The sequence below is a fragment of the Lynx canadensis genome, chromosome E2 (assembly GCF_007474595.2).
Source record: "Lynx canadensis isolate LIC74 chromosome E2, mLynCan4.pri.v2, whole genome shotgun sequence".
NCBI classification, from domain to species: domain Eukaryota; kingdom Metazoa; phylum Chordata; class Mammalia; order Carnivora; family Felidae; genus Lynx; species Lynx canadensis.
The window spans coordinates 36388056-36411230 of record NC_044317.1 but is presented as its reverse complement, the minus strand read 5'-3'; the positions used below and the strand labels follow the sequence as shown (position 1 = coordinate 36411230).

Below are 23175 nucleotides of genomic sequence, written 5' to 3'. Positions count from 1 at the left end.
TCAGCCCAGAGCCTGACGCGGGGCTCGAACTCACGGACCGCAAGATTGTGACCTGGCTGAAGTCGGGCACTTAACCGACTGCGCCACCCAGGCGCCCCGATAATTTAACTCTTTAAAAAAATTTTTTTAAATGTTTATTTTTGAGAGAGACAGAGTGCGAGCAGAAGAGGGGTAGAGAGAGGGAGACACAGAATCTGAAGCAGGCTCCAGGCCCTGAGCTGTCAGCACAGAGCCCGATGCAGGGCTTGAACTCACAAACTGTGAGATCATGACCTGAGCCAAAGTCGGACGCTCAACTGCCTGAGCCACCCAGGCATCCCAAGATAATTTAACTCTTAATAACAAACACCCATTCCATCTCATCTACTAAATTATTCATATATCACTAAAATAAATTCTAAAATATTTACAGATTAAAGAATAAGTACTTCTTACTACCTACTTTAATATAAAGTAATAACAATAGTCACATAATATTTGGCAGAGTGTACTATTTGGTTCCTAGTGTTTAGCCTATGAATATTGGGTTTTCCAACCTACGAATGTAACTAAACCATTCTTTTTGTTTTTTTACATAGAATGCCTGTTCTATGTATTATTGAAAAACTTTCAAAAGTATTTTTGCTTACATGGAAAAAGTTTAAGGATACCAAAATTAATATAGTAAAAACACATTTAATAAAACAATCTGGTCATACATTTTAATTTAATTATTTTAATTCTTTGGTTAAAATACCTGAATTTACTATAGTCTTAACTGTTGAAAATGTAATTTCTTTGTCTTAAATGAAGAATGTTAGAAATATTAGAAATTTTAAGGTACATCTATTATCTTCTTCAGAATGTATTAGGAAAATGGAAATCTATGTTCATTAAATCAAGGAAAAAAGAAATGCAAAAGCAGAATACCAGAATCATAACATTTCCTTGTTTTACTGAGAATTTTTCTCTTCTTCCTTATGTACCAATATATGTACTATTATGATACTAGAGTGCTTTTTAAAATTTTTTTAAAAATGTTTATTTATTTTTGAGAAAGAGACAGAGCATGAGCAGGCAAAGGGCAGAGAGAGAGGGAGACACAGAATCTGAAGCAGGCTCCAGGCTCCGAGCTGTCAGCACAGAGCCTGATGCAGGGCTCGAACTCACGAACCAGGAGATCGTGACCTGAGCCCAAGTCGGATGCTTAACCAACTGAGCCACCCAGGCGCCCCACTAGAGTGCTTTTTTAATTCTTATTTATTTACATTTTAAAAGCTTTATGCACTATATATAGCTGAAAGGAAATTTTATGCCCAGTATTACAAATCAGAACATCCATGTACAATGCTTTGTACAATGTCTGGTCAGAGTAAGTACTAATCACTGTTGGCTATTATTATTACTGAAGAGTATCCTCAAGTCCTAAGGACATAAAAGATAGTAACAATGTCCCTTAGAAACAACATCAAGCAGTTTGTTAGAATCACTGGTCAATTTGACACATCTCTGAAGGCAAGGGAAATAAAAGCAAAAATGAACTACTGTAACCTCATCAAGATAAAAAGCTTCTGCGCAGCAAGGGAAAAGGCAACCAATGGAATGGGAGAAGATATTTGCAAATGACATATTGGATAAAGGGTTCATGTCCAAAATCTATAAAGAACTTACCCAAACTCAACACCCGAAAAACAAATAACCAGTGTAGAAATGGGCAGAAGACATGAATAGACACTTTTCTAAAGAAGACATCCAGATGGCCAACAGACACATGAAAAGATGCTCAACATCACTCATCATCAGGAAAATACAAATCAAAACCACATTGAGATACGACCTCATGGCTAAAATTAACAACTCAGGCAACAACAGATGCTGGCAAGGATGTGGAGAAACAGGAACTGGTGGGAATGCAAACTAGTGCAGCCAGTCTGGAAAGCAGTACAGAGGGTCCTCAAAAAATTAAAAATAGAATATCCAAGGGATACAGGAGTGCTGATGCATAGGGGCACATGTACCCCAATGTTTATAGCACTGCTCTCAACAATAGCAAAATTATGGAAAGAGCCTAAATGTCCATCAACTGATGAATGGATAAAGAAGATGTGGCTTATATATACAATGGAATACTCTTGGCAATGAGAAAGAATGAAATCCTGACATTTGCAACAACATGGATGGAACTGGAGGGTATTATGCTAAGTGAAATAAGTCAGAAAAAGACAGATATATGTTTTCACTCCTATGTGGAATTGTAGAAACTTAACAGAAGACCATGGGAGAAGGGAAGGGGAAAAATAGCTTCAAACAGAGAGGGAGGCAAACCACAAGGGACTCTTAGATACAGAGAACAAAGTGAGGGTTGATGGTGGGGGGTAGAGGGGCAGGGTGAAAACGGGTGATAGGTATTGAGGAGGGCACTTGTTGGGATGAGCACTGGGTGTTGTATGTAAGTGATGAATCATAGGAACCTACGCCTAAAATCAAGAGCATACTGTATACATTGTATGTTAGGTAACTTGACATATATATATATATATATATATATATATATATATATATATGTCAATTCACGTCTGCTGGCCATTTCTTCATTGGATTACTTGTTTTTGAGGTGTTGAGTTTGAGAAGTTCCTTATAGATTTTGGATACTAACCCTTTATCTGATATGTCATTTGTAAATACCTTCTCTCATTCTGTCAGTTGCCTTTTAGCTTTGTTGATTGTTTCCTTTGCTGTGTAGAAGTTTTTATCTTGATGAAGTCCCAATAGTTTATTTTTGCTTTTATTTCCCTTGCCTCTGAGACATGTCAGGTAAGAAGCTGCTGCAGCCAAGGTCAAAAAGGTTGCTGCCTCTTTTCTCCTCTAGGATTTTGGTGGTTTCCTGTCTTACATTTAGGTCTTTCATCCATTTTGAGTTTATTTTTGTGCATGGTGTAAGAAAGTGGTCCAAGTTCATTCTTCTGCATGTCACTGTCCAGTTTTCCCAACACAATTTGCTGAAGAGACTGTCTTTTTTCTACTGGATACTCTTTCCTGCTTTGTTGAAGATTAGTTGGTCATCTATATATGTCCATTACTGGGTTCTCTATTCTGTTCCATTGATCTATGTGTCTGTTTTTGTGCCAGTACCATACTGTCTTTATGATTACAGCTTTGTAATACAGCTTAAAGTCCAGAATTGTGATGCTTCCAGCTTTGGTTTTCTTTTCCAGGATTGCTTTGTCTATTCAGGGTCTTTTCTGCTTTCAAACAGATTTTAGGATTGTTTGTTCTAGTCTGTGAAGAATGCTGGTGTTATTTTGATAGAGATTGTATTGAATATGTAGATTGCTTTGGGTAGTATTGACATTTTAACAATATTTGTTCTTTCAATCCATGAGCATGGAATGTTTTTCCATTTCTTCATGTGTTCTTCAGTTTCTTTCATAAGCTTTCTATAGTTTTCAGCATACACATCTTTTACCTCTTTGGATAGGTTTATTCCTAGGTCATTTATGTTTTTTGGTGCAATTGTAAACGGGATCGATTCCTTACTTTCTGTTTCTGCTGCTTCATTATTGATGTATAGAAATGCAACCGATTTCTGTACATTGATTTTATAGCCTGTGACTTTGCTGAATTCATGTATCAGTTCTAGCAGTTTTTTGGTGGAGTCTTTCAGGTTTTCCATGTAGAGTATCATGTCATCTGCAAGGAGTGATAGTTTGACTTCTTTTTTCCCAATTTGGATGCCTTTTATTTCTTTTTGTTGTCTGATTGCCGAGGCTAGGACTTCCAGTTCAATATCACTCATCAACAGGGAAATACAAATCAAAACCACACTGAGAAACCACCCCACACCTGTCAGAATGGCTGAAATTAACAACTCAGGAAACAACAGATGTTGGTAAGGATTGAGAGAAAGGGGAACCCTTCTGCACTATTGGGGGGAATGCAAACTGGTGCAGCCATTCTGGAAAACACTATGGAGATTCCTCAAAAAATTAAAAATAGTACTACCCTATGATACAGCAACGGTACTACTAGGTATTTATCCAAAGCATACAAAAATGCTGATTTGAAGGGATACATGCATCCCAATGTTTATGGCAGCAGTACCAACAATAGCCTAATTACAAAAAAAGCCCAAATGTCCCATCGACTGATGAATTGATAGAGAAGATACGGTGTGTGTGTGTGTGTGTGTGTGTGTGTGTGTGTGTGTGTATATATATGTATATATATATATATATAATGGAATACTACTCAGCAAGCAAAAAGAATGCAATCTTTCCATTTGCAACCACATGGATAGAACTGGAGTGTATTATGCTAAGAGAAGTAAGTCAGGCAGGGAAAGACAAATGTACAATTTCACTCATATGTGGAATCTGAGAAACACAACAGATGAACGTAGGGGAAGGGAAGGAAAAATATGTTAACAACAGAGAGGGAGGCAAACCATAAGAGACTGTAAAATACAGAGAACAAACTGTGGGTTTCTGGAGAGGAGGTGGGTGGAAGGATTGATGGGCATTAAGGAGGGCACTTGTTGGGATGAGCACTGGGTGTTATATGTAAGTGATGAATCACTGGGTTCTACTCCTGAAACCAATACTACACTGAATGTTAATTAACTTGACTTTATAAATACATTATAAGAAAGAAAAATAAAAGAATGTGTATGTTTTGTAGTTAGTGCTGAGTTTAAGTCCAGCTCTACTAGTTAAGAGCCGACTGAAACAGCTAAATTACTTGAGCTCCCGGAGCCTCAGCATCCTCAGGTGTAGACTGAGGGCTGCTATGCAAGGGTGCTGTGAAATTCAATGAGATACCATAGAGTGAGTCTGCAATAGTGGCCAGCACAAAGTAGAGGCTTTATAATAATAAACACAGATCTATTAATTTTAATTCAGTTTTTTCAATAGTTTATACTACTTTATGTTAGATGAAGAAATTGTTTTTGCAAGCAGTTATGAACTGCCAGTATAATCTATTTTGGTTAAGCTTTCTGTTCAAGTTTTCTGTCTCAAATCTTATTTTAAAGAAATAATAAATCCTTGAACTGGTTTTATGTTAGCATTTCAACCAATACTTGGGTGTCCTAGAAAGGGCAAAGCACATAAAGACAAAATTAGGTATAGAACCAGTCTTTAATGAGTCTATAGTCTAATGGGAGATAAGACAGATATATAACTATTGACACAAGGTAGAGTGTGGTAGGTGTTATAAGAGAGGTACACCATCAAGTTCTACTGACGTTTGGTGGGAAGAGAGTTTATTTCCAGTTTTTGAAGGAGGGTTAGTGAAAGGCTGATTGCCTAAGTTATACTTACTTCATTAAATGAAATAAGTACATCTTTTTTTCATGTGTTCTGGAACAGCTTACCTAGCAATTAAATTATCTACATGTTAAAACTCAAACAGAATTAACTTTTAAAAGATAAAACCAACTGGTCCCAGGAACTTTTTTGTAGTTTGATATGTATCCGAACTAAAACATAGATAAGTAATTTGTTCAAATTGTCTATATCCTTATATAAATCTTGACTAACAATGATGTATTAAAGTATTTGTTTTTAGTCGTGTTTGTCAATTTCTCCGTGAATTTTATTAAACAGCTTTTGTTTTATGGAATGTTTCTATGCTGAAGCAGTATTATAATTGAGAGTCTTAAGTGTGTATAATTAGCTAAAAAGGAAACTCATTCTTTTATATTTCATTTATTGTTAAGCCATTATATAAAAAGAGAATGGTCATATACGGATTCTTCCTTTTTTTGGTGCATAAAAATGGACGAGTAACAGCAACTCTTTTTATAGTTCTTCATGGTTAGGACTCTAGGAATCTCAAAGAAGCCCATTAATATGTTAGGGTTCCTTTTCTTATTTAGGGAATTGAAATTAGAACAGTTGTATTTACTATGATTTGGACCTCCTCTCAGCTAGCCATATGTCAAAAACGGACATCCTTTGCTTAGTCTTATTTCTTTTTTGTTTTATTGCATTTCCCTTTATTATTTATTCAAATATACAACTAGAAGTTTTTATTTATAATCACATATTAAAAAACCTATATATAACATTGTAGCTTCTATTTCACATATGAGAAAACTAGAATTAGTCTAGGTTGTAGACTGGATTCCTAATTTTTACTTCTTCTAAGAATAGCTTTGTTAACTAAGTTACCACTTCACATTTTGGTCAAAATAACTCAGGTAATGTCTCCCAATTTCTCTGTTACTTCAACTGAAAAGTGAGGATAATGATTTGGCTCCAATATGGCTCATAATTGGGATATATGAGGAATGAACGTTAGTATATTTATCATAAGGATCTTTTTGTAATCTGATGGGCACAGTTTCTGGTGTGAAAACATGATGATAATTTTTGTGATCCAGCTTACCTTGCCAATATATTGATTGAAGGTGTTTTTGTGTATTATGGATATTGTATCAAGTCTTACCTGAACCATTTTTCAGATATCCATTTGCATCTACAGTTGTATACATGATATAAGGTCCAGGCTGATTTACTCCAAAGGGCTGCAATAAAAAAGGAATAAGTAGTTAAGCCTACAAAAGTAAGTAAGTCATTTGAAGTTTCAGACAAATCTCTTACAAATAAATTAAAACAGTTTTACAATAATTATTATATAGAATATATGTTATATATTATGTATATTATATATATACATATATACATATATATGTGTGTATATATATATGTATGTGTGTATATATATACACAAACACACACATACATACATATATGGCAGTTAGAGAACATTTCCTTAAGTAGACAACCTGTTAAGTATTCAAAAGAAAACCTCTGTGGGGCGCCTGGGTGGCTCAGTCAGTTAAGTGGCCGACTTCGGCTCAGGTCATGATCTCGGGGTCCATGAGTTCGAGCCCCATGTCGGGCTCTGTGCTGACAGCTCAGAGCCTGGAGCCTGTTTCAGATTCTGTGTCTCCCTCTGCCTGACCCTCCCCCGTTCATGCTTTGTCTCTCTCTGTCTCAAAAATAAATAAACGTTAAAATTTTTTTTTTTTAAATAAAAAAAAGAAAACTTCTGTTAGTAGAAAATTCTCAACACTTTAAATGATTTCATAGTTGCATTTATAGTTATTTTATTGTATATTTCTAACATCTAATATTCTTTATTATATTAATGTGAATATTTTAAGCAAAATTTACTACTTTTGGTTCCACCTAGAATAGAGTTAGGCGAGTCTTATTATGACATTTCTGTTGAGTATAGAATTCCCTTTCCCTTCTGGGATGGATTGGACATAGTTTACATTTTCCCAAAATAAATATCAAAATGAATAAAATCCACCCATAATAATTATAAAAGACTGGAAAATATTAATGAATAGTTCCACCACATTTCTTCTCTTATGCTAGACTTAAGAGAATACATTATTTTCCAGTTTAGGAAAACACAACTGGCAGAGCCTAGTTACAGTCACGATGTTTGGCTCCAATTTGTGTATTTATTGTTCCTTACTTCTGGAACATTCCTCACACCTTGATACAATGATTTATTCTCTCTATATATCAACACTAATTAAATAGAGTACAAAGAAACCAATGTCTTTAATGGGTATCCTAAGAGGAGATGACAAAATGATTAAGAAATTCTTTGAACACTTCACAGAATTCAAAATTCTACTGTTCTTCCCACTAAAGTAGAGAAAAGTTAACTAAGACATGTAGATGGTCTAATGATGTGCTAGAAATGATTTTCCTCCAGGATGACAGGCCAGAAATAATGGATTTAATTGATATGACAATTACCTGATTGAATTTTAAGAGTGTTAGAAGTCTATGGACTTTCAATGGTCATGAGAAAACAGGTTGCTCTAAGAATGGAATTATTCATAAGATATAACTGAGTAAAAGATTTATGAGTAATACAACTACTAACAACAAACTTATCAATGAAGTCCTTTTTTTTCTTAAAATATTTTTTTAATATGTATTTATTTTTGAGAGAGAAAGAGTGAGAGCGTGAGCAGGGGAGGGGCAAAGAGAGAGGGAGACACAGAATCCGAAGCAGGCTCTGGGCTCTGAGCCGTCAGCACAGAGCCTGAGGTGGGGCTTGAACCCACAAGCCATGAGATCATGACCTGAGCTGAAGTTGGGTGCTCAACTGACTGAGCCACCCAGGAGCCCCAGTGAAGTCCTTTTCTGGAGGAAAAAAAAATATTTGTACACTTTGTACAACATATATTACTTCAATGAAAGAATGACCAAGACTCTTTTGCAAATGGGCAAGAGAAAGCATTGTTCTTTAGATATGCACAATTTTAAAGCAACTACAAGTAGTTTTACAGAAGTTACACTATGGAATTATCTTCATGCAATTATTCCTTTTTACTTTATAGTTTTATCATTTATGCAAATGTGTTAAAATATATTTGGTTATGCTTGTTTTAAATTTTTATGTAAATAGAACAATACTGTATGTATCTTTCTGTTTTTTTAAAACTTGCTTTTAAAAATATATTATTTTGAGATGTATTCATGATTAAGCATGTAGCTGTATAGTTCATTTTCACTGCTTTGGAATATGCCATTCTATGATTAGGGTATATTTTTCATTCTATTGTTGATTGGCACTTGTTTCCTTTTTTTTTGCCATGATAAACATGGCATTCTTATGTATGTTACCTGATGCACAAGTGCTAATAACATTTATCAGGGGTTATGTACCCAGAGCAGAATTGTAAAGTCAGAGGATATGTGTGCATCTTCAAGTGTACTAGGTAGTGCCAGTTTTTTAAAAAAAGTTTTTATTTAAATTCCAGTTAACATACAGTGTGATATTAGTTTCAGGTGTACAATATAGTTATCCAACACTTCCATACAACACCTGTTGTTCATCACAACAAGTGCATTCCTTAATCCCCATCTCCTATTTCACCCATTGCCCTACCCACTTCCCATCTGGTAATCAGTTTGTTCTCTATCGTTAAAAGTTTGATTCTTAGTATGCCTTTCTCATTTCTCCTACCCCCCCTCCCCCGCCCTGCCCTTTCTCCTTTGTTTCTTAAATTCCACATCAGTGAAATCATATGGTATTTGTCTTTCTCTGACTTATTTTGCTTACCATAATAACCTCTAGTTCCATCCATGTCATTGCAAATAGCAAGATTTCATTATTTTTTATGACTAATATTCCATTACATAGATACCACATCTACTTTTTATCCTCTCAAATATAGGGTTAGAGAGTTAGGGCCAGGGTTAGGGTTAGGATTAGGGCCAGGGTAAAGGTATGTGCCTGGCATCCTGCAGTTCAGAGACCTTTCCATAGAGTTAGGTTTAGGGGTTAGGGGCTAAGTGTTAGGTTAGGGGTAAGGTTTGGGTTACGCTATGTGCCTGGCATGCTGCAGTTGAACAACCTCCTCAGAGAACAAAACCCTAAACTTCTGCTGGGGTGAGAATAGACATGGAAGCCATCTACAAAGCTGAGGCAAGGAGAGGATTTGGGGCTCTAAACACTCTTTGAATAGATATTCAATATTTCCTTCTGTTTTTTCCATTATGTTGGTAGGTAGCAATATTATTATTATTATTACTGTTGTTGTTAAGTTTTAATTTAAATTCCAGTTAGTTAATGTACAGTGTAATATTAGTTTCAGGTGTACAATATAGTGATTCAACGCTTCCATACAACACCAGGTGCTCATCACAAGTAGTGCCATTTCTTTCTTTCATTCCCTTTCTTTCTTTCTCTCTCTCTCTCTCTTCTAAAGTGGTAATACAGGTTTACACTCCTACTAGCTGAATGTTGCTTCACATGCTTAGCAACAAACATTGCTAATGTGGTATACACTTCTTAATATGAATTATTTCATCTCTCCTAGGTTTATTTCTTTGGAATAGGGTATGCCCTTTCATAGTTTACTCTTGTCTCATCCTACCGAAGCTTGAAATAATATTTATGAGGCTACATTTATCACTGTGTTACAACCTCAAATTTACTTCATTACCCATGGTCTCGTCTATGTGCTGGAATATTGGTATCTTGAATATAAGCAGTGTTTTCAGTGAACTTCCCCAAATGTATTCTAGACTATTTTTTTGTACTTCACACTTGAAAAATTTCATACTATTATCCACAGTACCTTATTTTACAGATTTACTTAGGCATGTTTTTCTCTCTTGTTCTATATTCATTTAAAAAATAAGGTCAGCAAGTCACTATTATGAGTCTTAAAGCTGAATTTCACTTCTCATCATGGGTCAGTCACTTTAATATTGAAATCCAGATTCAATTCCTCCATACAATAGTTCTGAGTATGGTGGAAGGTCCCTGGGTCCCTGGGATATCCCAAGGTCCCACTGTAAAAAGGGTGAATAATCAGCAGTGGCACTAAACTATGGTTGTTCATTAGGTATTTCAATTTAGCCAACATTTTCTTGAAAATGACAAGGCAAGTCTGTCATTTGTAGGAAAATGACTGGCAGTATTCGTGGCTAATGATAAAATTTGAGCTTCTCAATGATAATTGGAATTTTATTTATTTTTTAAATTTTAGAGAACGAGCGTAAGTAAGGGAGGGGGCAGGGGTGGGGGGGGAAGGGGGGGAAGAGAGAGAGAGAGAGAGGGAGAGAGAGAGAAATATCTTAAGCAGGTTCCATGCTTAGCATGGAGCCTGATGTGAGGCTCAATTCCACAACCTGGGATCATGACCTGAGCTGAAATCAAGAGATGGACACTCAATGGACTGAGCGAGCCACCTAGGTGCCCTGAAAATTGGAATTTTAGAAGACTTGTATCCACCACTGTGAGCCTGAAATATTAAAAACTTAACAACTTTTCCGATGTGATCAGTGGTGATATAACAAGTGTGATTTTATTTTGTTTATTTAATTAGTTAAATTTTTTAGTAGGCTTCAGGTCCAGTGTGGAGCTCAACGCTGGGCTTAAACTCATGACCCTGAGATCAAGACTTGAGCTGAGATCAAGAGTTGGACACTTAACTGACTCAGCCTCCCAGGCACCCCTAACAAGTGTGATTTTAAAATATTATATAATGAAATATGTTAATATTGGGAAGATCTGCATAACTTGGTAAACCAGTATTTTCCAAATGACCAATGCATGATGTTATTAAATCATTCATGGATAAAAGAAGATTCAAAGTACAAGACAGACCAATGGATTTTAAAATAATAGAGGAGAATCACTTCTAGAATGGTATAGTAAGGACCTCAAAAATCTCCTTCATAAAAGCAATGAGAACACTGGTAAAAAAAAAATTGTCAAATCCTTTCAGGACTCTGGAAATCAAAGTTTTGCAAGCATCTGAAAAGAAAAGAACTTCAAGAAAAGAACTGAATATTGTTAAGAATAGTGCACTTTGCTGCATTTTAATTTGTCCTATTCCTATAACCCTTTCCCTAGCTCTGAAGTAGGCTTTGAAATCAGCAGCTCTGCAACTACATTAGCGTGAAAATGAAAGCATAGCAGCTAATAGAGGGGCAGAACAGGTTAGGAGCTCCCAAAGCCTCATCCACAGAGAAATGTCACTATTTGCTGTGTCTGGCAGTTTTCACCAAAGCTCTATTCTAACTATCTTTATTTGGAAAGACTGAGAACTTGCTCTGGGTGGATAGCCCTATCACACTGGGACATTTATTAAAAACAATCATTAGCAATTGCTTCTTTGATACCAGTTTGGGCTAATAAGAGGTTGACCAAATCTTAAAAGGCAAAATGTGAACAAGATGTTCAAAGACGGGCTTTGAAAAGCTCTGACATATTTCTGGAGACTAGCAGGCCACACACGTGTAACACTGTTTCCAGACAAAAGACCACAAAGGCCCTAATCTCTCATCTAATATCTCATTTAAGGAAATGTCTATCCAATTATATCTGACTCTTAGGCTGAGTAGGGAGTTCAGTGGCTACACACAATAGAGACTTTAAAGTATTAGCCCAGGAAAATCACTGAAAAAACAGGAGCAACAACAACAAACACCAAAAACAACAAACCCAGGGGAGAGATCTCCATTATATAAAATGTCTGGTTTTTAAAAGAAAATTATGACACAAATAGGAGAGTTTGGTTCATACATAGAGGGAAGAAAAGCAGTCAGTAGAAATTGCCCCCAAGGCAGCCTAGATGTTTGACTTACTAAGCAGAGATTTTATTTTTATTTTTTTATTATTTTTTAAAATTTAGGGGCGCCTGGGTGGCTCAGTCGGTTAAGCGTCCGACTTCGGCTCAGGTCACGATCTCGCGGTCCGTGAGTTTGAGCCCCGCGTTGGGCTGTGTGCTGACTGCTCAGAGCCTGGAGCCTGTTTCAGATTCTGTGTCTCCCTCTCTCTCTGACCCTCCCCATTCATGCTCTGTCTCTCTGTGTCTCAAAAATAAAAATAAACATTAAAAGTTTATTTAAAAAAAATTTAAATCCAAGTTTCTTAACATATAGTGTAATAATTATTTCAGGAATAGACTTTAGTGATTCATCACTTACATATAACACCCAGTGCTCAACCCAACAAGTGCCCTTTGTAATGCTCATCGCCCATGTTAGCCCATCCTCCTACCCAACACCCCACCATCAACCCTCAGTTTGTTCTCTGTATTTATGAGTCTCTTATGGTTTGTCTCCTTCTGTTTTTTTTTCAATTTTTATTACTTTTGCTTTCCTTCACTATGTTCATCTGTTTTGTTTCTTAAATTCCACAGATGAGTGAAATCATATATTTGTCTTTCTCTGACTTATTTCGCTTAGCGTAATACACTCTAGTTCCCTCCACATTGTTGCAAATAGCAAGATTTCATTTTTTTATCGTCAATATTCCATTATGTGTGTGTGTGTGTGTGTGTGTGTGTATGTGTGTGTGTGTATGTGTGTGTGTGTACACACACACACACCTTCTTTATCCATTCATCTGTTGATGGACATTTGGGCTCCTTCCATACTTTGGCCATTGTTGATACTGCTGCTATAAACATTGACGTGCATGAATCCCTTTGAATCAGCACTCCTGTATACCTAGTAGTGCAACTGTTGGGTCATAGGGTAGTTCTATTTTTAATTTTTTCAGGAACATCCATGTTTTCCAAAATGACTGCACCAGTTTGCATTCCCACCAGCAGTGCAAAGGAGATCCTCTTCGCATCCTTGCCAACATCTGTTGTTGCCTGAGTTGTTAATTTTAGCCATTCTAACAGGTGTGAGGAGGTAGGTCATTGTGGTTCATTGTGGTTTTTTTGGGAGGGGGGGCAAATAAAAGTTTATTTGAGTTAGCTTGAATGTGGGGCAATATAGTATAAAAAACACATCTTTATTTTTTACTTTATTTTTATTTTTTTAAAAATATAATTTATTGTTAAGTTAGCTAACACACAGTATGATACAGTGTGCCCTTGGCTTTGGAAGTAGATTCCCATGATTCATCACTTACATGTAACACCCAGTGCTCATCCCAACAAGTGCCATCCTCAATGCCCATCACCCATTTTCCCCTCTCCCTTGTCCCCATTAACCCTCAATTTGTTCTCCGTATTTAAGAGTCTCTTATGGTTGCCTCCCTCTCTTTTGAAACTATTTTTTTCCCTTCCTTTCCCCCCATGGTCTTCTGTTAAGTTTCTCAAATTCCACATGAGTGAAAACATATATCTCTTTCTCTGACTTATTTCACTTAGCAAGTAATTAATTAAAAAACCATGTTGTTGGCACATAATGCATGAAGATGTAATTTGTATGACAACAAAAGAACAAAAGAGGGGGGAGTAAACTGAGGTATACTGGAGCAAAGTTTTTTTTATGCTATTGAAATTAAGTTGGCATTAATATGAATTAAATAGATTGTTTCTAAGATGGAAACTAATTCTGAGAGAAACTACTAAGAAAATAAGTTAAAAAAATAGAGTATAAGAAACAAGGGATTTAAAATCCCATCTAGATGGTAACCCAATTAGAGCTGGAGTGGCCATACGACACTTTAAGACAAAATACACTTTAAGAGGAAATTTGTTACTAGAGACAAAAAGGACATTTTATAATGATAAAAGGAGATATAATTATACATTTTTTTAATGTTCATTTATTTTTGACAGAGAGAGAGACAGAGCATGAGCAGGAGGGGCAGAGAGAGAGACACAAAATCTGAAGCAGGCTCCAGGCTCTGAGCTGCCAGCACAGAGCCTGACATGGGGCTTGAACTCACAGACCATGAGATCATGACCTGAGCCGAAGATGGACACTCAACCGACTGAGCCAGACAGGCACCCCAAAAGGAGACATAATTATAAATGCACCTAACAACAGAGTTCCAAAATACATAAAGAATTGATGGGAGAAATAAATAATTCAACAATAATGGCTGGATACTATTATAATTATCAAAAAACCAGTTTTATTAATGTATAGTACAATGAGGCAGAAGATCAACAAGGAAATAGATGACTTAATACTATAAATCATTTAGATGTAGCAGATGTGGAAAGAAAACTGCACTCATCTCCAGCAGAATGCATATTCTTATCAAGCACACATAGAACATTCTCCAGGGGGAACCAAGTAGTAGACCATAAAACAAGCCTCAATAAATGTAAATTCACAAATGTATGGAAAATTATTCAACAGACTTGTAAATAACCAGTGGGTAACGTAACAGAGCAAGAAAAATTCATTGATATGGTTTAAAATTCCTCACTACAAGCAACCTGTCAATAACTGCCACTTGTTCAGCCTCAGTATAGTATTAATCTGAACAGGAAATCAAACTTCCCCATTTTCTACTATACATGTGTGAGAAGTAAAATTTTTTTCATGTATTTCAACGAAAACAACAAAAAACTGAATGCAAAAAGAGATAGAAGAATCTTCTGTCTTCTATTATGCCAGACATTAAAGAGGTTTAAAAAAAAAATGTAAAGCAATGCCACTCCACTAATTTTTAAATTTGGAAGGTATAGTTAATTTTTTCATAAAATATAGGTTATGTTAACATACAATGGGTTTATTGTTATTTTTAAATGAATTAATAGAAACATTAGCAATTATTTGTTTTTAATTTCAAATAGAGTAATAGTGATAGACGTAACTCAAAGAAAACTCTTCGGGGTCCTTAGACCAAGGAGTTTTAAAACCACTGTGTACATAATGAGTAATAAATCCTGCTTTGCCTTCCCCATTTGAAATGATATGACTGATACCTCTGCCTATAAATCTTTTTGGTCTCTTACTCTATATGTCATAGCATTACACATGTTTCAGAGTTGTTTTTTTTTCTTTCCCAAGATAGTGCCACTTGGCATTTATATGAATACTCAGTACAGAATATACTAAAAAATGATCATGCTTACACTGAGTGCCAAGATACTTGGAATAATTTTTACCCTGTGTCTCTTCTAATACAGTAGAAGTGCTAGGAGTATTGCTATATCTTTAGTATTTTTTACATATCTGTATTAAGAATTTCTGAAATAATTCCTCTAGTTCATGTAAGTATTTATGCACACATCTTAAATTCCTTTAGGTGAAACCTGAAAAGGTAATATGCCAGGAGCCCCAACTATGGGAATGTCAATCAGGAATGATGATAACACATCTGTGAGTTTCACATTAATTTCTTCTTCACACTTCCTCTGAAATGGATTTTTGTTCTGTTATGGACTGAATGTTTGTCTCCACCCCAAATTTATATGTTGAAGCCACAACTCCTAATGTGCTGATATCTGGAAGGTAATTAGGGTTAGAGAGGTCATGAGAGTGCAACCCTCGAGACACCACAGAGCTTGCTCTCTCTCTCTCCATGTGCTCAAACCTAGAAAGGCAATATGAACACAAAGCAAGAAGGTGACCCTTGGCAAGCCAGGAAGAGAGTCTCCATCAAAACGTGACCATACTGGTACCCTGATCTTAGACTTCCAGGTTCCATAACTGTGAGAACATAAATTTCTATTGTATTGTGTAATGGTAGTTAGAGCTCATTAATACAATAATTTTAGGCCTGTGAGTTATTCCATATATTTCATATATTGAGAGTATTTTAGGTATTAGCTTTTCAAATCCTGAGAATAACAATGTAGTTTTTAGAGTCAGACAATATGGATTCAAATTTCTCCTCTTTATTTTCTGTGTGATCTTCGGCAGGTTACTTAACTCCTCCCTGTTTCAGTTCCCTCATCTTAAATTAAGGATAATCACAGTACCTCTCTCATAGGATTATAGTGAAGACTGAGCAAATATGTGTAAAATAATTAGAACAGTGCCTGGCACACAGTAAGTATTCAATATGTATGCATTATTGTTTTTTAATTTTGGTAATGAAATCTCCTTTTCAATTATGTTGAACTATTAAGTGAGCAAAATTATTTTGATTATAACCAGAAACATTTATCAAGTTCACCTTCTTGTTTTTTTTTATTGTAGGATTCTAAAACTACATGAATAATTTCTTTGCAAGAATTTATCTTTGGAATAAAATTCCACTTCCAAGTATACATAATTGCTGTGTAAGACAAAGATGGCCTATAGTAAATCCCTTTCCCCAATGTCCAGGGCTGTGGACTGGACTTTCAAACTTTAGAAAGCACTGAACACCTGGAGTGACTGTTAAAATACAGATGGATTGAGTGCATCCTCAGATGTTCTTATTTCACATGTCTGGGTGAGCCCTTGGGAATGTGCATTTCTTACACTTTCCAGAGATGCTGATGCTGGTTGTTTGGGGACCCCACTTATCTACTAGGACTACATTTTGTATACTTTATAAAAATTATCAGCTTATGAGAGTATTTAGCATACCCTAAGTTTTTATTTAATGATTGGATTTGATTGAATACAAGAGAATAAAACCACTGATTCAGTTGGGTACACAGAAAACACTGAGACACTTCTCATTCTTTTCAATTGCTTATAGTGGTGCGGATTTTTTTTTTTATAGTAGCAATGCACCTTTCTTAACCAACACAAATTTTGCAAAGCAGTAAAATGAGAGTTCATAGAATTGAAATTTCGCAGATTTGAAAGGCAGAGAGATTCAAGATGGGAATCATTAAGCTTTCTGAATTGTGTGATATAATATGAAATGTTTATTTACTTTAAATTATTTAGCTCTTAAAAGGCATGATCTGAAAGTATTTATTGTGTAAGTGCTTTCACGTGGCCTATACTATTATGACTTGAGCATACTCAATTTTCATCTGTAACTACAAAATAGTGTGACCTTTTCCTCTTAAGGGCAAACTTAAGGCTATCAGATAGGTATATAAGTGAAGTGTAGGGTCTTGTTGGAATATGTGTGGGAGTAGAATTCCCTTGACAAGCAAGGAAGCAAGTAGTATACATAAGAAAATATGGATATTTCAGCATTAAATAACCTTTATTAAATTTGCAAGCAAATTTTAACTTGCAAGTGATTTAAATTGAGAGAAAGAACAATCATGTAGACGGAAGCACTCCTATCTTGAGCAATAAATCAGAGTATTTCAAATGAGAGAATCTTATAGCTTGTACAGTTTCACAAGAGATAGTTTAAAATGATTTGGAGGGAACATCTCTGAAACAGCAAATATTTGACTGAATGGATATTTAGGGTGCTAGCTTAAAAAGTTTAGTTAATCAGAGAAAGATGAGAGTAACTTTTACTTTCTATTGTTGTTATTCTGCCCAGATGTCTGCAAACATTTTCTCTATAGAGCCAGATAGACAGTAAATATTTTAGGCTTTGTGGACCATAAGGTCTTGCATTGCCAGTTACTTTGATATAGCATTAAAGTAGCCATAGATAATATGTAAATAAATGAGTGCGGCTGTGTCCCAATAATACTTAATTCACAAAAACAGTCAGGAAGCTGGATTTGTCCACTGGATGGTGTTTTCTTGCCCCTGTTCTATTCAACAGAAAGAACAATAAGGCAGAAATTATAAAATTCTAAGTAGTTTGTCTGATATGGATGATCACTCTAGCATAAGGTTTATATGTGCCAATGATGTGTTTTAACGTTTAGAAATGTTTTCCACATACATGGGATAAGGAAAAGGTACTTACTATAAATGGGAAGACTTGTAACAATACATAAAGTAAACAATCTCTTTTTTATCACTTCCTATATTAAGTGAGTAATTATCAAGTTCTTCACCATTTCACGAGAGTTTCTTCCTTTTTACAGTAAGACATCTAAGTTCCTGAATTGAACAGAAAAAGACACAGGTTTTTGGTTTTTTTTTTTTTTGTCCCTGGTTTGTAAGTGGGGGAAGAAGGCTGAGTCAGGGTCTAGGAATGGACCTGGTGCTGCTTTGGAGGTCCTGAGTTTCATCTGAAGTTTATAGACACACTTTTGAGGATGTAACCTGTAGTAAGTGGTACAGTAATCTTGGTTGTGTAAGTGTTAAGAGTTCTTGCTTAATGAAACAAATGCATACTAGTTTCTATAAAATGAACTGTTTTCTCTTTGAAATTCCTCCCCCCTACAGAATTCACACTGAGGTCAACGTTCCCCCCTACACATTCCTATGGAGACCTAACATCCAGGATTAGCAAGAAGTGTATTAAATGTCTTTTTTTTTTCGAGCTGCCCAAAGAGTGTCTTTGAAGACACTCTTGAATTGTTTTTGCTGTGGACATTTGATTTCCTAAACAATCCAAGCCCATTCCCCTCTTTTATGCTTTTACCCCATCCATTCCTCTCCCATCCCTCCAATTTTTAACTACCTGAATTGGGTATGTTCGCCCAGTTATAAGCACTCCTAACGCTGGGTACTTTACTACTGAAGTGCTCATCATTCTTGTAATTCTTCATATGGTCTTGGATTGTGAATTCCATGAGGTTGGGTACAATTTTGGATTTGTTCACTGCTGTATCCCAATGTTTTATAGTGGAGCCTGGATCATGGTAAGTGCTTAACAACTACTTTTTTTCAATGACTGAAGGAATGATGTGGTTTTATAATTCAGGTCACAAGAATTTACTCTTAGTAGCCCCAGGGCCTACAGCCACGTCAACCTTAGGCACTAAATAAATGATGGAGACCATGTGACCCACACAAAGCTGAAACTATTCACTCTCTGGTCTTTTACAGTTTGCCAACTTCTGACTTAGGAGACGAAGCCTCCTTCTGTCATTAGAAGAAGTCATGTTGTAATTGCCTATTTTCGTTTTTAAATTGAAGTATAGTTAACATACAATTTTACAGTAGTTTCAGTTTTTATTTTCAAGGCAGAAACATATTTGTTGAAAACATTTCATAAATTGATTTCATAAATTTGGGTAAGAAAAAATTAAGACATTAGCTATTCCTCTGGAATGCTGAGCCGTATACCCCATCATCTAGTAAGTTCACTTTCTGTGTGAAAATCAGTACAAATCTCTCACATTGTCCCAACTTTCCTTTTAAATGTCATGTCTGATATTCGTTTGAGAGAATTCAGAGAAGTTAAATGAAAAAATATTAGTGATCTCTCAAGTTTTCCATTCTAGAAGTAAACAAGGACTATATTTGGCTCATTTTTCTTGTTCTAGGATGTGTCATATTGATGCAACACTGGGTGCTGTATTATACAGATTGTTTTAAACTAACTGTCCTCTGTATGCCTGTTGAATTATAGAAAATCAGGGTTGGAATACATTTCATTTCTTCATTAGACTATCTTTTTAAGTAGCCTAGACAAATCTTGGGGTTTTTATGTCACTGTTAAGTGCCTGATTATCTAAGGATTTGTTTTAAGGTCTTGGGCTCCTACTTGGAGACTACAGTATATTTTACATCATTGGCTCTGGATGGTAAAACTAAACTGGAAGAACTTGTAAGACACATTGTGTTAGCTAAAATCAATATTAGGTTTAACTATGCAATATAAAGTTTATGATTCTAAAATGTTAGAAAAATAGGTGACTTACATATGGATTTATTTTTCTCACAGGTAATTTTTTTATCTTGTTCATGTTTTTATAAACACTCATGGATATTTTTCCTTATTTTCTTTTTTTAAAAAAAATTTTTTTTTCAATGTTTATTTATTTTTGGGACAGAGAGAGACAGAGCATGAACGGGGGAGGGGTAGAGAGAGAGGCAGACACAGAATCGGAAACAGGCTCCAGGCTCTGAGCCATCAGCCCAGAGCCCGATGCGGGGCTCGAACTCACGGACCGCGAGATCGTGACCTGGCTGAAGTCGGATGCTTAACCGACTGCGCCACCCAGGCGCCCCTCCTTATTTTCATTAGTGTTAACTGTATTGCCTAATTTAGTTCAATATTGAATTTTTTCTATTATTTCTTATTTCTTCAAGACATTAAATTCAGTAAATTATTTATTTAATTTTGGTTATTTTCCTGTTAAAAATGCAAGGAATTTTTCCCTTTGTAAAGGACTATAAAAGGACATTAAATGTAGAAAAATTTCAATTTTTTTCTATCCTTGGTAGAGGAAAGATGATATTGCCACTGTCAGGTGTGATAAAAAGGCAAATACTTAGAATTAAAGGTAGAATAATATTTTAAAAAGATATCAAATACATAAATCTGTTTTGATCAATAAATATTTGTTGTAGCAAAGACTAGTGTCTTTTAAAGATGGGAAGGTAAAAGTACTAAATCAGATTATTTTCCTTAAAATAAAGACAAAGAGAAACTTACTTGGCTTATACTTTCTCATATTATTCCTACACAGAACAAATACAAGCCTGAGAATATTTCTGATTGAAAAGATGAAAAAAAATGTTAAAGATACATCTTGTTCTGCTACATATATTAAAAATCTGTTTGTAGTAACAACTGAAACATCTGTCTCATAATGAGGTATCTCTGAGAACATAAATAAGGGATGTTTTCCCTTTATATCAGGGCTTTGCAGAATGCATTTCTCTTGTGAATAGCTTGTAATTTATTCTGCAAATGTTCAAACTTAACAATGAATATGTTAAGTGATTGTGGTTAAGAGGTGGTACGTGGATTGTGATTGTGGTTAAGAGGTGGTATGGTAAATTTATCAATGAAGGCCCATAAAAAAAAAGGAAACCAAATTTTAGGAAAAGCTCATTTATTCATACATAAATATTTATTGTGCTACTATGTGTCAGGCCACTGTGTTAGGGAGTAAGTACAGAATAATAAACAAGACCCAGTCTCCTTCAAGGGCTGAACACAGATAACTCACCAAATACAGAAGTGGTAAGTAGCAGGACTATGCATAGGGTGCTAAGAAACAACAGACGGTATATCCAGACCTATGTCAGTGGGGAGCCCAGGAATGATTCTCAGAGGAAATACTGTCTGAAAGCTGACCTGAAGGTCACATGAAGGACTCTAGGAGAAGGTGGAGAAGAGGAGGCTTCAGGACAGAGAAAAAACATGCAAGAGGCTGGAGATGAGACAGAATGGCAGAACAAGTAGTTATATGTGGCTGAGAGAGCCGGGAGTGGGTGTGAGGAGAAATGGCAAGGAATATGGCTGAAGAGGTAAACAAAAGCTCAAGCTAGGTCAAACTAGGTCTAACTAGATTTGGACCATTTTTCAAGGACAAAGAGAAGCCACTGAAGGTCTGTATTTTAGAAAGATCACTGGGGTACCTTTTTGAAGGATGGCTCAGATAACTCCCAACAGTCAGGCATGAAAAGCAAGAACAATGATAACCTGGACTAAATGATGATTGGATAGAGGAAGGATATTTAAGGGTTGAGACCAATAACCTAGTAGATCTGGGGGGTAAGGGAAAGGAAAAAGTAACTGAGAAAGGGAACATAAGAAGTGGACTGAGTTTTTGTGGGGAAACACTGGATTTCAGTTTTATCAGTCCCTGTAAGATACTCAGATATAAAGGTCTGAAGCTCAGGAGAGATGGCTGGAAAACAGGTTTGGGAGTGATCAGTATACAAATGGCAAAAACAAGCACCCCAAAACAAAACAAAACAAAACAAAACACCCACCAAACAAATAGGGGAGAGACTGAGATAACTGAGAGAGTAGAGTGAGAAGAGAACCTAGAGTGAGAGCCTGAGGAGCACCTGCATTTCCAGGTGGGCAGAGTAAACGTCCATAAAGGAAAAGGGAGAATGGCCAGAGAAGTGGAAGGGAGCCAGAAAGCGTGAAAATAAAGGAAACCAAGGAAAGGAGAGTGTTCCTAGGAGTGGTCAGGAGAACCAGGCCTCAGGTCAAATGCCAGATTACGACAGTCGGTTAAGGATATGGAAGTAACTAATTGGGAGAGATCCAATGGTGGACAACTTAATAAATTTGACTGAGCAGAGAAAACCGAGATTAGGTAATAGCTGGAGAGGATGTGAGGTTCTGGAAAATATGCATATTTGCTCTTGCAGATAAGAGAGATTTAGGTACTCCTTAAATGCTGAAGGGAAGGCAGCAACACAGAAGCGGAGGTTGAATACACAGGCTAGGTAGAATAAACAATGGAATGAGGTCTCTGAGAAGGATGTGGGACTCACAGCATAATTAGTACATTGATTAATAAAAAAAAAATAGCAAAAGGGATGGGTGTGGATGAAGAGATTATATTTAGTGCTATAGAAGATAACTGAAACTGGTAAGCACGGGCCCTGTGCTATGTTCTAGGACATACAGACAGGCAAAACAGATCCTTCCTCTGTCCTCATGAAACTACTTAAAAGGAATATGCATGGATTCTTTTTGTATATAGCAGATTAAAGGACTATTTCCAACCCTTTGTTCAATGAGAATACTCATTTGCCTGCTTATAGACTCATAATCCATAAAGTAGGAAAAGTCAGCAGGTAATTCTTAAAAGAATTACCAATTGACAGAGAAAGAAGCTATAATCTCTACTAACACAGTATATGTTATTATTTTTAAAATGTTTTTATTTATTTTTGAGACAGAGAGAGACAGAGCATGAGCAGGGGAGGGGCAGAGAGAGAGGGAGACACAGAATCTGAAGCAGGCTCCAGGCTCTGAGCTGTCAGCACAGAGCCTGACCTGGGGCTCAAACTCACAGACCATGAGATCATGACCTGAGCTGGAGTCGGACGCTTAACCTACTGAACCACCCAGGCGTCCCCACAATATATGTTATATTGTGAATAAAAGATTAAAAAAATTAGTTTGGTATTTAAAGAGAAAAATCAGGAAGTAGGAATAAAAATACTCTTTAGATTCACAGATGTTTATGGTAGCTCTCACTAAAAATATTGATATCCATATTTCATAAATTTATGATATATATCAAAAAAAGATTTACATTATAAGAAAAAAGTCATGAAGTCA

At 35.9% G+C, this 23175-nt stretch overlaps 1 protein-coding gene across 3 annotated transcripts in view; it reads right to left on the bottom strand.

Annotated features, from left to right (window-relative positions):
- ITFG1 (integrin alpha FG-GAP repeat containing 1) overlaps window positions 1-23175 on the bottom strand; it is a 336603-nt gene that overhangs the window by 46224 nt on the left and 267204 nt on the right. For all 3 annotated transcript variants that reach the window (XM_032591243.1, XM_030298124.1, XM_030298123.1), the window contains exon 14: window positions 6427-6505. In XM_032591243.1, coding sequence (XP_032447134.1) covers window positions 6427-6505 — 79 coding nt within the window. The remainder of the gene's footprint in view (window positions 1-6426; window positions 6506-23175) is intronic.